This window comes from Phyllostomus hastatus, unplaced genomic scaffold (assembly GCF_019186645.2).
Source record: "Phyllostomus hastatus isolate PE091 unplaced genomic scaffold, TTU_PhHast_1.1 phas_scaffold_755, whole genome shotgun sequence".
NCBI classification, from domain to species: Eukaryota; Metazoa; Chordata; class Mammalia; order Chiroptera; family Phyllostomidae; genus Phyllostomus; species Phyllostomus hastatus.
Window position 1 is genome coordinate 6,549,138 of NW_025334039.1, and position 15,705 is coordinate 6,564,842.

General features: G+C 38.5%; 1 protein-coding gene across 2 annotated transcripts in view; it reads left to right on the forward strand.

The window, feature by feature from the left end:
* Window positions 1-7,072: 7,072 nt before the first annotated feature.
* WASHC3 (WASH complex subunit 3) overlaps window positions 7,073-15,705 on the forward strand; it is a 37,472-nt gene continuing 28,839 nt past the window's right edge. For both annotated transcript variants that reach the window (XM_045826556.1, XM_045826557.1), the window contains exons 1-3: window positions 7,073-7,229; window positions 7,784-7,882; window positions 14,780-14,845. In XM_045826556.1, the coding sequence (XP_045682512.1) occupies window positions 7,179-7,229; window positions 7,784-7,882; window positions 14,780-14,845 (216 nt within the window). In that variant the 5' untranslated portion in view covers window positions 7,073-7,178. The remainder of the gene's footprint in view (window positions 7,230-7,783; window positions 7,883-14,779; window positions 14,846-15,705) is intronic.

The following is a 15,705-nucleotide window of genomic DNA, read 5'->3' on the forward strand; positions in this document are numbered from 1 at the left end:
CCAGCCTACAACATTTTTTTTTAAATTAAGATTTATATTCTCTGGAATTTTAAATACTTTGCCAAATGTTCTGTAGGGCTGGTTCTCCTGAGAGCTGGACACTGGAGCCTCAAGCTGTGTTGTGAACAACTAATGATGCGTCACTCTCCAAAACCCTGTACCAAGGAGAACATCTGTGTGTGTGTCCCTCATTAAAATCTGTGGCGCTCCAGTACGATTTCCCTGGCACTTGATTTTGAGCGAGGACAGGACCTGGTCATGTATACAGCTGTATCACAGATCTTACCATCCACACACTTTAACCCCCAAGCCCATGGAGCCGTTCTGGAATTCTTTCATTGATTTTGGCCTGTTCTTTCCCACAACATTCCACTCACTTGCCACAATAACTAAGATGTGTTCACATGTGTATATAATTTTTTTACAAAATCCTGGATCATTGCTCCCTACCTATTCATGGCAAATAAGTGGGAGAATGTGGAATTACTGCAAGGGGTTCTCAATATTATATACATCTTACCACTACCAAAATTCTTTTTTTTTTTTCGTTGAAGCTGTGACTTCCTGGAATCCTGAGACAATACAGACAGCTCCAAAATCAAACTTAGCCACGTAAATCCTTGCAGACGTTGGCGTCAGGTGTTCCGCCGTCTGCCTCTTCCTCGCCACCCCCACCCACACACCCAAACACCGTTAGCAGGTAGGAAAAATGAATCTGCCGAAGAACCCTTCCCTCCACTTCAGAGGGAGTGGATTTTGAAGATCTCATTCATAAATCTTGAGACCGTTAAAAAGCCCCCAGATATATCAAGGTGTGCCTGTCATCTTGATATCTATCGTGTAACCCCAGGTTTCACTCTGGACTTCAGATGAAAGCCAGAATACTTGAACCATCCCTGCCTATGGGACATACAAGAGGCAAGATTTTCTAAGGCAGGATCTATGGTAGGAAAACTAATAGACCCTAGCCTGGAAAGTAAAAGGGTGTGAAATACTAACTTTGAATTAAAAATTTGGGATTTTAAGATGAGTTTCCCAATATAGTTCACCATTTCCATTTAATATTCCCATTTGAAATCCTCAACAATGTGTATGTGCTCATCCAATGAATATTCAATATCCAACCACAATCATCTAGGGATCCTCACCATTTTTTTTCTATTAAGGGTTTCTCATACTGGAAAATATTGTGAATCACTTTCCTAGACTGACTGGCTCACACCTCCTGGCCCATTTTTTTAAAGGGTAATAGCAAAGGTTCTAACATGATCATTTTGGACTCTAGAAACAAGGCTACAGGACCAAAAGTTGATGTTGAACTTTCAGAGTAGTGTTAAGTGATTTTATGTGGTTGTGATTCAAAAAAACCTGACCGCTTTAAGAAGTCCAGGTGCTGAGTCATGTACTGAAACAGCCAGAGGAGGTTAATTAGAAGCAGCTGATAGTGGCATCACTTACTGCAATTTTTTTTTAATAAAGGAGAAGGTTATTCTGTGAAGCGGACAGAGTGCTATAGAGTATACAAAGCTAAGCAAAGACTTAGGACAGAGACCTACCTCATTTATACCCCCACCCAGGGGCTAGAAATCTTACTTCGTGGATTTAAAATAAAATGGCATGTCTCTATAAAGATGGTAATGGTTACTTCTAAGAAGAGTGACTGAGTGACTTTTTTTCCCCTTTACTCTGTTTTCCATGATAAATATTTCACTTTTATAATAAATTCACTTAAAAATGTGTGGCTTTTAACTGTCTATGATGTGCACAGCTCTATAATGTTGTAAAGGAATTTAAAGAAATGGACCTTGGTGTCTGACCACAAAGAAATTACAAAGAGTTTGGCAATACCATATGGTCACAACAAGGTAAAGATACACATGTGCTAAATACTTAATGAGTGATGAAAGCAAGGAGCAGTATAAGGATTAAAAGGAGAGAATGGCATCATCAGCTAAGGCAGGAAAGAAGATACGTTGATTTCTTGGGGCATCAGTTCCTCTGAAGAGAGAGAAGGCAGAGTGTTTCAGGGGTTACCAAAACAGATTTGGTAGAGACTGTGGATGATGAACAATTAGATCACCCCCACAAATCCTCCCTGTCTCTTGCATGGCCAGGCGGCTACTCCTTCCCTTGAGATCACTTCTTCAGAAATTGAATGAGACCCTAGACTCAGGAGAGAGGTGCCTTACTGAACACATTACCTGAAAGTTCACATATACAAGGTGAGTGTGTTTTCTTAGGTTTTGTATTTGTCTTTTATGCGTCCATTCATTACAGGGCCCATTATATTAACCATGTTTTTTATTTTCTGTATTTCACAAATATCTGGCACTTGTGGCCCATTAGACCCTGGGAGAGATTACCTCTCCCTAAAGATAATAAAACAACTAATTCCTAAAGATAATTCCTAAAGATAATAAAACAACTTATTTCTAAGTACATTTTCATATGCAGACCAACCAGCCCCTAACCCATGATAGGTTTCCTGTACCTGAAAGTAGTGTTCCTATGAAACCTTTTACAGGCTGAAATGGTGTGAAATGAAGAAGCAATTACCATTCATTCATATGGAAAAAATTTTGAGCATTCTCAGACCCAAAGTTCAATGCACGCACAATGCCTTTACTTTGTTCACAATGACCCAAATGCTTAGTTCTGTCCAGTGTTATGCTAAGTGTGGCACCCTTACAAGCTCTCTTAGGTGTTGTTTGGATTTATTTTGTTGTTTTGGTTTGGTTTTTGATACCTTAGGACATCTCATGCTAAGGGATGCACAGAATACTGAGAGAAGCACAGATGGGCACAGGCATTTCAAAGCTGTGGCGTGTTGATGCTGAGATGCTGAGTGTGGTTCCCCGGAACAGGAACCTGGTGGAGCCGCTCTTGGATGCTGGCGGTGCCCATTGCCCTATTGTTTCCCTGCAAAACCAACAACACTGTTTTCCTTTGTTGCCTTTTTTCACAAAAGCTACAGTCCTCTTTGGATTTCTTTTGGTTAGCCAAGTGGCATAACAAGAACTTTTAAAAGCAGACGTACCTGTACCCACAACTACCTTATATAACTTCCCATACACCAAACTAATATTTCCCCTGCCCTAAATCAACCCAGAGCGAGGCACAGATAGCTGGGGACAGCCCCTATGCTCCAAAGACCTCCAGAATCATTCACACTAGCCAGTCTTCAACTGTTTGCCCTGCCCTGCCTTGCCTTGCCTTGCCTTGCCTTTCAAAAAAAAAAAAAAATCCAAATAAAGACTCTGCCCTAAGCTTTCCTGGCTCCTGCTTCTGTCTGCCTCCAAAGCAAAATCTAGTGTTTCCCCTATGGCCCTGTGTGGCATGGCTTGCCCTATTCTCTTGGGAAACATAAGCAATAAATTCTTTCACTGTCATTAACCTCTCTGTGTTGTCACTTAGACGCCTGCATGTATTAAAACCAAAGGACACATAGACAAAACCAAGGGGGAAGGGGGAAGCAAGGGAGGGAGGTGGGTTTGGATGGGGTTTCGGGGGAGTGGTGGGGAGAAAATGCAGACAACTGTGACTGAACAACAATATAGTAATGTATGAAACAAAAAAATGAAATACATAAAACCCACGGATACGATGGTTACCCTATAGGAGCACGGTCGGGAAAGGTGAAGGGATGAAGAAGTACAGATTGGGCCCTGGCTGGTGGGGCTCAGTGAACTGAGCACCTGCCTTCAAAGCAAAGGATCTCTGGTTCAATTCCCAGTCAGGGCATATGCCTGGGTTTCGGGTCAGGTCCCCAGTGAGGGCTGTGCAAGAAGCAGCCACACATTGATGTTTCTCTCCCTTTCTTCCTCCCTTCCCCTCTCTCTAAAAATAAATAAATAAAATCTTTTTTCTAAAGTACAAATTGGCAGTGAAAGAACAGTCATGGGGTTGTAAAGGATAGCATAGGGAATACAGTAGCCAAAGAATATATATACGTGAATGACCCATGGACATGGACAATGGTGTGGGGATTGCCTGGGGGTAGGGGTCCGAGTGGAGGGTGGCAAAGGGAAAAAGTGGAGGAACTGTAATAGCATAAACAATAAAATATAATTTAATTTTTTTAAAAAAACTCATGAGTATAAATACAACTGAGGCCTTTCCCCAACCCTCTCATTAGGCTACCTGCTGTTCTGTTGGGGCTCCCCAAACTGTAAATATCTTTGAATCTCTTAAAGTAGCTTTCTAGAGAGGGAGCCGGATTCCAACCTAGAGGATATAAGCCTACAATCCAACTTTCTGAGGGAAGTTCTGAAAGTCAGAACAATTACAAAGTTACCTGAAACAATGAAGGGGGGCTGGGGACAAGATCACTGGAGGAGAGCTGGAGGAATCGAGAGACCAGGATACCAGAAAGATGATCTCTGTAGATACTCAAACCCCAAGAATTATAATAGAAGTGGTGTTAGAAACTGGCCATGAGCCAAAAACTAAGAACTTCAAGGACTGAGTGGTAGTAACCCAGGAGACTGGAGATGACTGCCACAAGATAGCATCTTGGATCTGAGAGCATAAACTCAGACTCCTGGGCTGTTTTTAGGGGAGAAGGAGAGACAAGGATCTGGAAGCAAGGAGAAGCAAAGGAAACACCTATCCCTCCTCCTGGCCTACTAATGGAGGAGCGTGGGTGAGAAAAGAACCACATGGGCTGAACAGGATGCTGTGTCCTCAACAATCACAATTTAGTTGGGAGAGGAAAATGATCCAAGAGGTTGAGAAATGAGGATTTTGCTAATGACCCAAATCTCAACCCCTAGAGGAAGGGCCTAGGAGTTGGGGAGTGATCAGGAGAGGTGATGTAGGAAGTCATAAGAGGTTGAGAGTCTGAAGGATGAGGGAGGACTTGGGAGTTTGGGACTGAGTGTAAAGGTCTGAAGGCACAGACCAGTGGTAGAGAAGGAGCTGGGCAGAAGCGGGCAGGTTCGCAAAAGTACAGGCAGTAGCCTTCATTCACTCCTACCAAAGGTGGTGAGACGGTCAGGGAAAGGGTGCTCTTGTCTGGGGCATGTAGGTCTCTGGGGTGCAAATCCTAGTGCCTTTATACATGCTGTTCCTCTTTGTGAAGTGCTCCTCCCCCTTCTTCACCTTGCTAACATTTATGTCTTCCAAATTCAGTTAAGACATCAGCTCCTCCAAGAGGCTATGCCTAATTTCATCAGTCTGAGCTAGGTGCTCCTATTTGGGGCAGACTGTAACCTAGCCTTTATATCTTTATCTCTTAGCTATTAATGTCTTTTCATTTTTCTCCCTTTCTACCCTGACTGTGAGCTACTAAATGCCTGTTTGTTCACTTTTTTATTATATGTTTACCTTAATGAAGGCAGAATTTTTGTCTGTTCTGTTTACTGCTGTGTCCCAGGTTCATATAACAGTGTTTGGCACGTAGGTTCATATAACAGTGTTTGGCACGTAGTAGGGAATTTCTATGGATGAATAGCTCTTCAGTGCCTGGTACAATCTTAGATCATAGTAAGCCATCAAAACTGTGTATTGAAATTATTCATGATTATTCATTGGAAACCAGAGTGGCTGGTGCTAACTGAGGAATCATAAGATAATCCTTGCCTCAAGTAATTTATAGCCTATTGAAAAATTTCTTCCTCATGTGAACTTTATCCAGGTGAAAAGAAACATAAAAAATAATTGCCTAGAATTGTCACAATGTTTATCTTTTTTATAGTTGTGGCACTAGTACAGTATTTAAAACATGGAATGTGCTCAATAGATAATGAAGAGGAAAAGTAAAATAGTCAATTATAGATATGAAGAGATTATATAGACATAATTATAGACATGAAGAGATGTGTGTTTAAATGGATTCCCATTCTTCCTCATTTCTACTTCCCATTTCTACATGTACAAATACTCTCAACTCTTCTGTTTCCTCCTTTATTATACATCTATGTGCTAGGCATTGTGTAGCCTTTCTACAAATGTGAATCATGCCACTCTTCTGCTCAGAATTTTTAAATGGCTACCATCACCTATAGAAGTAACTTTTTAACCTTTTGGTTCAGAATAATTGGGGGTGAGAAGGAAAATTGGTTAAAATGCAGATTTCTAGACTCATTCCCATAGGTCCTGATTGTTTATCTAAGGGTGATTCCTGGAATGTGCATTGTAAGAAGTACCACCCAAATAATTTGTCACGCTTTAGAAAACATGGATTTACAGTATCAAATCTGGCACAAAGGGGCCTTAATGAGCTATTCTGTCTACTTCTGCCTCCTTTGCAACCATTCTCCATTTCTGGGATTTTTTTGCTTCAACAGAACCTAACAGTTAACCATTTCCCTCCCCTACATACCATACTCCCCCATACCTCTACCATACTCCCCCATACCTCTATGCCTTTGTACAAAGTTCCACCGAAATTGTCTGCCTGGGTAATCGCATTCCAGGGCCTGCTAAAAAGCTACCTTCTCTAGCTTTCTCATCAGATTTAGAAGCACCTTTTATCTACAGTACCAGTGCACTTTGCATCTGTGTGGGTGTGCACTCACATTTGTACGCAGGCGCACAACTTTCTCAGTATTGTTTGCATGTCTGCCTAGATGCAGCACTTCTAGGCTGTACGTCTGCCCTGGATTATAACTTTCTTGAAGGCAAAGACTATTTTCTTCATCTTTTCAGGACTAAGCATCTTCCTTGGTACCTGGCAGAAGAGGTTCAACTTTTGGTTTGGTGACCTGTCCTACGCCAAATAGCTGGTAGACTGCACAGTCAAAATCTGAACCAAGATGTTCAAAGTTCTTTGAACATCTTTCCAGGTGTTCAGATGCAAAGTTCTTTCCAGGTGTGCGTTGCACCTTTTTCGTGATCTCTCTAAGTGGATATCATTTCCATCAGTTTTATGCCTCCCAAGTAGCATTTGACATTTTATTTCATATTTTAAAGACTTTTGGAAACAAGTCTTATTTTCTCCTTCAGGATATAAAGCACGGAAGTCTTATAGACACAGAACTACCAGTCCCAGAATGCTATGCAACGGGACGGGCTCTGAGATAACCGCCCGTGATTGGCAAGTGGAGGCTTTTCCTTCCGGTGGGAAGGGCCCAAGAGGCGGGGACGTAGGGAGACTTTCAAACGTCAATACGGAGTTGGATGGGCCACATTGGGGAGGGGTTTGTGGGTGATCCCTGGGTACCCCGCCCGCTGAGGAGATGGATGAGGACGGGCTTCCTCTCATGGGGTCAGGCATAGACCTGACCAAGGTTTGTAAAAGAAGGATTTGGACTTCCGGTGAAATGGGAGGAGGATGGTGAAGGGACGCCGGTTTCCAGGGAGACCCCTGTCTCCCCATCCCCTGCCCTGTCCCTGTCCCTGACCCTGACCCTGACCCTAGGCTTCTCTTCAGCCGGCCGCGGGTGGGAGAGCCTCACAGTTCACCATAAAAAGGGAACCCTCCAGAGCTGTTTAAAGGCTCGGGGTGCCTCTCCCAGCCTTCGCTTCCCGTGTCACGAGTCTGCCTGCTCAAGGGTGACTCACTGGCAACAGGGGCCGGTAGTTCCCTCTAACACTACCTCATTTATTCGGCCCGGAAGTTTTTTGTGTGTTTATGTGTGTTGTGTTTCCTGGCAAGTTCTTACTTGTGAATCTGCAGCCTGTATCATCTTTGAACCCCCCTGCCCCACCGTTTAGGAAAACAAGTGCTTTTCAGAGTACTTCAAGGGGCTCAACACAGAAAACACCCGTGGTTACTAAGATCAAAGGGATTGCACAGTGTATGTTCCTCCTGTACGAATTACGTATTTCTTTTACATAACAGGTGCCAGCTATTCAACAGAAAAGAACGGTGGCATTTCTAAACCAGTTTGTGGTGCACACTATACAGTTCCTCAACCGCTTTTCTACAGTTTGTGAGGAGGTAGGTCCTGGGACAGTGATTTAATGAGCAGCCTAGAAATCACTTTGCACTTTTGAAGGCAACGAATGAGTAAAACAAGAATTGCACAGTCCATTCCCATAACCATGACCTTGTCCGTCAGTTGTTATGTTAACAGACTTTCAATCCTTGATTCTGTTCCATCAATCTTGTACCCCATGTCTGCTGAATCTTCCAGAGGACTTTGTGAAATATTTCGGGAAGTCTTATTGTGATTAAAGAGAACAAAAGGAATTCCAAAATATAGCAGTTGAAAACATTTTTTTATTTTCAAATCGGCTGTTTCTCTTACCCCAAAGATTTACATTTTTAGGTACACATTATTTTAGTTTATATTAAAATTATTATGCATTCCTTGATCAAAAAATGGTTAAAGAAGGTACCCTAAAAACATAACATTGGCATCAAATATCGTTATGGAAATAAAAATACTGCCTGCAAAAAATGGCTTGTGAAGTGAGGATTAAGTATACAGTTAAGGATTAAGTGCCAGATCCAGGGATCCCCTTCTTTAAAAAAAAATAAAGGCAAAAAGAAAGTGGGGAGAAAAATGGGTTAAAATTGGGTTTAAGAAAGGAGAAAGGGGTAAGATTAGATAATTACAGGTGAGCAAATTAAATAAACAGTATTCCGTTCATTCTGCATCATATTTAATATAAGTATAGCCTTAGCAAGTAGACTTTTTGTTAGATGTGTTATCATTAATAAAAATTGCATGGAGACAAGAAAACTGTTTTCACTTGTAGATTCCAGCTGCTGTTTTTGACTAGTTATCAAATCTCTTCTAAGCATAAAGAAAGTGAAATGATAACTGATGGAGTAAGATATTCAAGTCAACATATTTTATCTAACAGGCCCAGAGACTAGGTGCTTGCTTCCCTGGATTTTTATCTTGCAATGCTTCCTCTCTAAGTGTTATATGGCATTGACTGACTAAAAAGCAATTAGCCAAGGATTTACTCCTTCATTTTTTTATGTCAGGGTAGTTGGGTGCAGAAGTATCTGGAGAGAGACTATTCCAGGATTGTTAGCACAGAGGAGCAAATACTCCATCCCTGTACTTCTCATCACCAGTTAAAAAATAAAACCAGGAACAACGAGGAAACACACCTATGAAAGCACCCTGATTGAGCTGCTCTGAGTCAATGATAGTCCCTCACCTCTGTGGCCTGATGGTTTTCACTTCCTGAGGAGTGAGTGCTAGTTACAATAATCATCTCTTATTTAATGACTGCCTATGAATTATCAGAGCCTCCTGATTCATTCTTTTCTCCCTTTCTGGTCCTCTTCAACTTCCCCTCAACTGTTTTGATTATTTCACTATTCCTTAGGTCTTCCTTGAACTCTAGACACAAAACTGGAACAAAAAGTCATGAAATTTAAATGTTTATTGCTTTTTTCTCCTTAATGATAATCTAGTTTGACTGTAACTCATTTTTTACAATCCATATTTCAGCAATTTGGATATAGTTGTGGGCTGTTTGCTTGGTATAATGACAAACTAATATTTATTGTGTGCTTATTCTGTGCTAGGCATTGTTGTAAATGCTTTATATGTATTTAATCATCACAGCCCAGCCTTTTGGTAGAGGTCCAGATTCCTCTCTTTTAGAAATACAGCAACCAAGATGTAGAGAGCTTTAAATCATTTCCTTAGTCATCCATTCACTCATTCAACATATATTTGAGTGCATAATATTTATAGCTGCAGTAGCTACTGTAATTTTCCCATACACAGCTAGAAGTAGCAGAGCTGGGATTCCAACTCTGATCTATTAACTGGAAAAAGCAAATATGTCTCACTATTACAGTGTTACATTTAACTGGAAGCAAACTGGGGTTGGGGGAGGACCTGTTTTTTTTTTTAATTGTCAGTGTTTTTGTTTATCATATAACCTGGTTTGAACTAAACTGAAACTGTAGCAACTTCAGTCACTGCTAAACCAAACCTGACATTAAATTTCAAATAAATTGTTGGGGCGCTCATCATCACTAAACTGGTTTTTAGAGTTCTCTCAAGAGTACTCTGAATAACAAAGAGGAAAGTAAAGAACTTGACTTTTTAAAAGCTTTCTGGATAGTAGGCTACTTTGTAACTTGAATGACTAGAACCAGAATAGGAGAGAAGTTAGAACACAGAAAGGAAAGTGGTTGAATCAGACCCAGCTTACAGAGTTACTTAGGGTCATCTCTTCTTCCTTCATAAATCCCCAGTAAGCATTTTTATTCTGGCCCTAATCAGCAAAATCTTATAGAGACTGCAAATTTAAATGGGGGAGAGGGGCACAGTGCAAGTTCTATGTATACTGCAGAAAAAACTCAGCAGAAATTGAACCTTATAGTGAATTGTAAAGTCAAAGGTACACTATAAACAGTGCAGTCAGATGTGTCATTCTGACTCAGACCTATACCTAGAACACTGGGTTTTTAAGCATTTTAAAAATATTTTAAAATCTTAAGTACAGGCAAAAGTGCTTAGAATTTCACATAATCTAAAAAACTTTACAGTGCTTATCTTCTACATCTAATTTTTAAGCCTACTATTGGGTTTAATCTTCAAATAATATCTTGCTTCAAATCCTTTTTACTGCCATATGTTTATAGCTGCTTTTACAATGTCTGGGCTTACATGTCAGATGGAGCTTAATGAAACAAGCAATACCTTCCCTTTCTGGATTCTAGGTCCATCCCTGTTGTCACATATGGCAATATTTCATCTGTTTGTATGGCTCGGTAGTATTCCATTGTGTGTATATGTGTGTGTGTGTGTATGTGTGTATATATATATATATATACACCATATCTTTTTTTTTTGCTGTAAACCACTGAAATTGTAGGTTTATTTCTTTTTTTTTCTTTTTTTTATTTTATTTAAACACCTATTAGTTGCCTGCCATGTGCACCTGGACTGGGATATGAACCCACAATTGAGCCTGCAACCTTTGGGTTACAGGACAATGCTCCAAGCAACTGAGCCACACTGGTCAGGGCAACACCATATCTTCTTTATCCATTCATCCACTGATGGACTGTTGGGCTGTTTCCATGTCTTGGCTATTGTAAATAATACTGCAGTTAACATAGGGATGCATATGTCTTTTTAAATTAATGTTTTTTATTCTTTGGATAAGTACCCAGAAGTGGAGTTGCTGGATCGTGTGGGTAGTTCTAGTCTTAATTTTTTAAGGAATCTCCATATTGATTTTCATAGTTGCACCAGTTTACATTCCCACCGTCAATGTATGAGGGATCCCTTTTCTCCCCCTCCTCCTCCTCTCCAACACTTGCTATTTGTCTTTTCGATAATAACCATTCTCACTGGTATGAGGTGATATCTTATTGTGGTTTTGATTTTAATTTCCCTAATGGGTGATGTTGAACATTTTTTTATGAGAAATTATAGATTTTTTAATTAAATTATATTTTTTCAGATTTATACAGTGGTTCCCCCCTTATCTGCAGGGGATACCTTCTAAGACCCCAGTGGGTACCTGAAACCATGAATAATACTGAACCCTACTATATTTTCCCTATACATACATACTTTTGCACTTAAAAGAGGCAGTTTATAGCTTCTTGGCATGCAAATTGCCAGCATCACTACTCTTGCCCTTTAGAGCCATTTTAGATAGAACAAGGATGACTGGAGCACAAGCACTGAGATACTGTGACAGTCAATGTGATAAGCGAGATGGCCACTAACTGACGAGCGGTCGGGTTGCACACCCAGCATGGATACACTGGGCAAAGGGACGATTCACATCCTGGGAAGGACAGCTCAAGATTCCATCACGCTGCCCAGGATGGTGTGCAATTGAAAACTTATGAATTGTTAGTTTCTGGAATTTTCCACTTAATATTTCAGACCATGGTTCACCGCGGGTAACTAAAACCACAGATAAGGGGGACAGCTGTGCTTCACAACTATGGTTTTTAGATTAGGTATCAAGGATGTTCAGATAAATTATTATAAATTAAAATATATTAATGTTTATCAGTGTCTTCCATGCCTTGCATGTATAAATCATATAATCTTGTTTTCTTTTTTTAAAAAAGGTCATTTCACTTTGGTGAGTTTTTGATAAAGTAGATGGAAGTAGGTAAAATGACTGCCAAAGCCAAAGATTGACATACTACATGAATCTGCATCCAAAAAAACAAAATGAGAATTATTGCCTCAGAAAGTACAGTCATCCCTCAGTATCCACAGAGGATTCGTTTCAGGACCTGCACAGACACCAGTATCTGGGGAGCCTCGAGTCCCTTACATAAAATGGTGTTGTATTTGCAAATAACCTACACACATCATCCTTTATACTTTAAATTATTTCTAGATTACTTAAACTACCTAATACAAGGTAAACACTTGCATTAGGTAAATAGTTGTTACACTGTATTGTTTAGGCAATAATGACAATAACAAAAGTCGGTACATATTTAGTACAGACACAAGCATTGTAGTCCTAACTAACACTTAGTGAATGTCAGCAACACCACGACTTTTTTCTTCCTTAGTAACTTTGATTGTTGGTTGATTGAATCTGATGGTGCAGAACCTGCAGACACGGAGTGCGGACTGTATAAGCTTTTTGTCCAGGCCTCTTTAATCTTCCTTATCAACAAGTAATTTTCCAAATGACTATTTTCATTCTTATTTCCTATTTTCTAAGACTTGTATTTCAAACCTTAGTCTATCCTGTATGAATCATTGAGTACTCATTGAAGGAAGGACTATTTAGTTTTATGATCTAAGCCTCAAAAAATGTAATACCAATTTTTAAATATGAATCATTGACTGCTCATTGAAGAACAGTTTAGTTTTATGATCTAACCCTGAAAAGAATTTAATACCAATTTTTAAATAATTCCAGATAAACAGAAAATGTGCTAGGAAAACATTTGATCAGGAAAATGTAGTTCCCTGTGTTTCAGCACAACATCATCTTCATCATAGTAAGAAATGGATTGGTCACTTATTAGCTTTGAATACTGAAAATTTTATCTATGAAATACGTGGAAATTTCCATCTTTTTTAATCAATAAGCTTTGTTTTTTAGAGCAGTTTTAGGTGTACAGCAACACTGAGCAGAAAGCACTGAGTTCCCATACGCTCCCGACCCCCAGCCTCCACATGGACAACCCTTCCCACAGTCAGCGCCCCCCGTTGGCGGGTATAGTTGTTAACGCGCAGTTTTGACAATCCGCGTTGACACATCATCAACTATGGCATCGTGTTCTAACAGTGCAGAATTCTTTCAGAACAATGTAAAATTCTTTGAAAAATAGTATCTGGAGTTGCAGTATTTGAGTTCAGAATATTCCACTTGTTTGAAGACTTAGTTTTCTCAGCTTGAAAGTTGTTGTCATAGTAATAGTTCCTACTTCATACATTTGGTGTGAGATTTCAAATGATATATAAGTAAGTGCCCAAATGTTTACAATGATGATTATGGCTTAGAATACATATTTATATAAAATATGTTAAAGCATAAAGATTAATTTTTAATTCATCTTTTTGTTTCTCTTTTGCGTTCATTTACTTTCATAAAACTAATGTATGCATTTTAAAATAAGTTAGAAATTACATTCAGTTTACAAATTAACTTGATGTAGGATTTCTGCAATTAATAAACTTCTTTAGTGAACTGAAAGATTGATTCAACTGGCCAAACTTTAATTTTCATGATTTTCACAAAAACACCTATAATTTGGAGAGGAATCCATCTATATGATGTTTTATAAACCTGTATTACACTTATATAAAAGCCTTCTATGAACAAATCCTAGAAATCAAAGTTAAACTTAGCTTTGAATGCTATTAAAACTAGATTCTGATGTTTTATTTCTAAATTACAACTTTGTAGATACCAAGATGTTCACCTTAAAAATAGTGTTTTGTGAAGAAGCACTAACTACTTTGTGCTGGCTTTCTATTTTTTTTTTTTTCTCTTTCTAACTGGGTAAAATGACCATTTCTTAGCGTGTTAAAATCTGCATATGACTTGGGATCTTGATAATATCCCAGAAAGCAGTCAAAATGCAGCATGTCTGCCAGTTGTGAATTGGCCAACTGCTCTTGCACTGTGTCACTAAATATAATAATGTTTAGGATTAAGGGGCTTTAAATAAATGTTCTCGTGGATTGTGTTTTGTGATGTTACTTTACAGTGGCAATGATAGATGATAGATAGATACATAGATAGATAGATAGATAGATAGATAAATTGTACAGAGTTAACTGGAGCATAGTAAGCCTTTGGTCTAGTTTATCTGAGATTTTGATGGTAGATTGAATCCTTTTGCTTTTTTAGTACTCTGATTTTTTTTGTTTTAATTCTCACCAACATGAACTGCTCACTTTTCAACTTCATCTCTTTTTACTTTTCAAACTTGAAAAGTTTGAATTGAGGACTAATGGTATATACTTACCTGTTTAAGTAATTTCTAAAGGCAGATACTGTTCCAGGCTACCTTGTGTTAATTTTTATTCTTGTTTTCTGTGAAGAATTTCTTCATTCATCAACAAATAATTATTAGGCTCCTATTAAATATCAAGTACTGTTCTGGGCACTGGGGTTCTGTTCTAGGATAAGTTTTCATTCTGATCCCCAATATTGGTTATGGCTCTGATAATGAGTTTGATAAGGCTAAAAATGGACTTCTTATCTGTGAATACAGTTTTATAAAAAAATGTGAAGCATGCTGACGAAAATAATAGAATACTTGAGTTCCTATTCCTATTCATGTAAATAAGAAAGTAGTATAGTAGAAAATGACAAATACTTAAATGTTAGTTTTTATTATTTTCACATCTACCCTTTTTATCCTTAATAGTTTATTTTAATCAGAATTTATTCTTTTGTTTCTAATGTTTTCCAGAAACTGGCAGACCTTTCCCTTCGTATCCAACAAATTGAAACAACACTCAATATTTTAGATGCAAAGGTTTGTATCTTGAATAATTTGGAATATCAACTTTGCTGTATACTTACCAACTGTCTCAGTTATACTTAACTTTAATTTGCATTTGGGAATGAAATAAATTCATCTCCTGTATCCTGAGGTAATACAGTGTTTTTTACTTGTTTTTTTAAAATTCATTATAATTAAAAAAGGAAGGATACTCATGAACTTGAGTCTGTTTAAATGTGCTCATGGGATGAGATCTCTTTCATTATCCTAGTCAGAAGCATAATATGAGTAACAAGTTAACAAATTGAGCTATTACATAGTTTTCTTCATTTGATGGAAAATTATCAGTTATAGTTAATAGTAATTATTTGATAACACAGTAAAAATTATGACTTGGGATATCTCCAGAGTAGAATTTAGAGTTAATATCAGCCATTTGTATTTGCAAATATATTAAATACTAATGAAGAATATGCATTTTGATGTCAGAAATTACAAAAGATAACTAGTAAAAATAGAATGTTGTTTTGATTTGAAATTTTGCAGATTTGGGGTTTTTTCTTCTGTCTGTAAAGTAATAAAGACACTAGTATATTTTTTGACTTTGTCCTTTTATCAAAAAACTTAATCTGAAAAAATACTAAGAATTTATGAGTAAGTAAAATGACTGATATCTTTAGCAGAAGGATCAGGATGTTTGTACTTTTACATCTTCTTATAGACTTCAGCCACTGTATTTTTCTCAGAACATTTCTCTGACTTGGAAAATTTAGGATACCTGGCCTTGAACATATTCAAGGAACTCTAGCTGCCATACCCACTCGAAACTGTTTGGGCCCTTGCCACTGTGCTAAGTACCGTCATCAGTCAACAGTTCCCAATGAAAATCACTG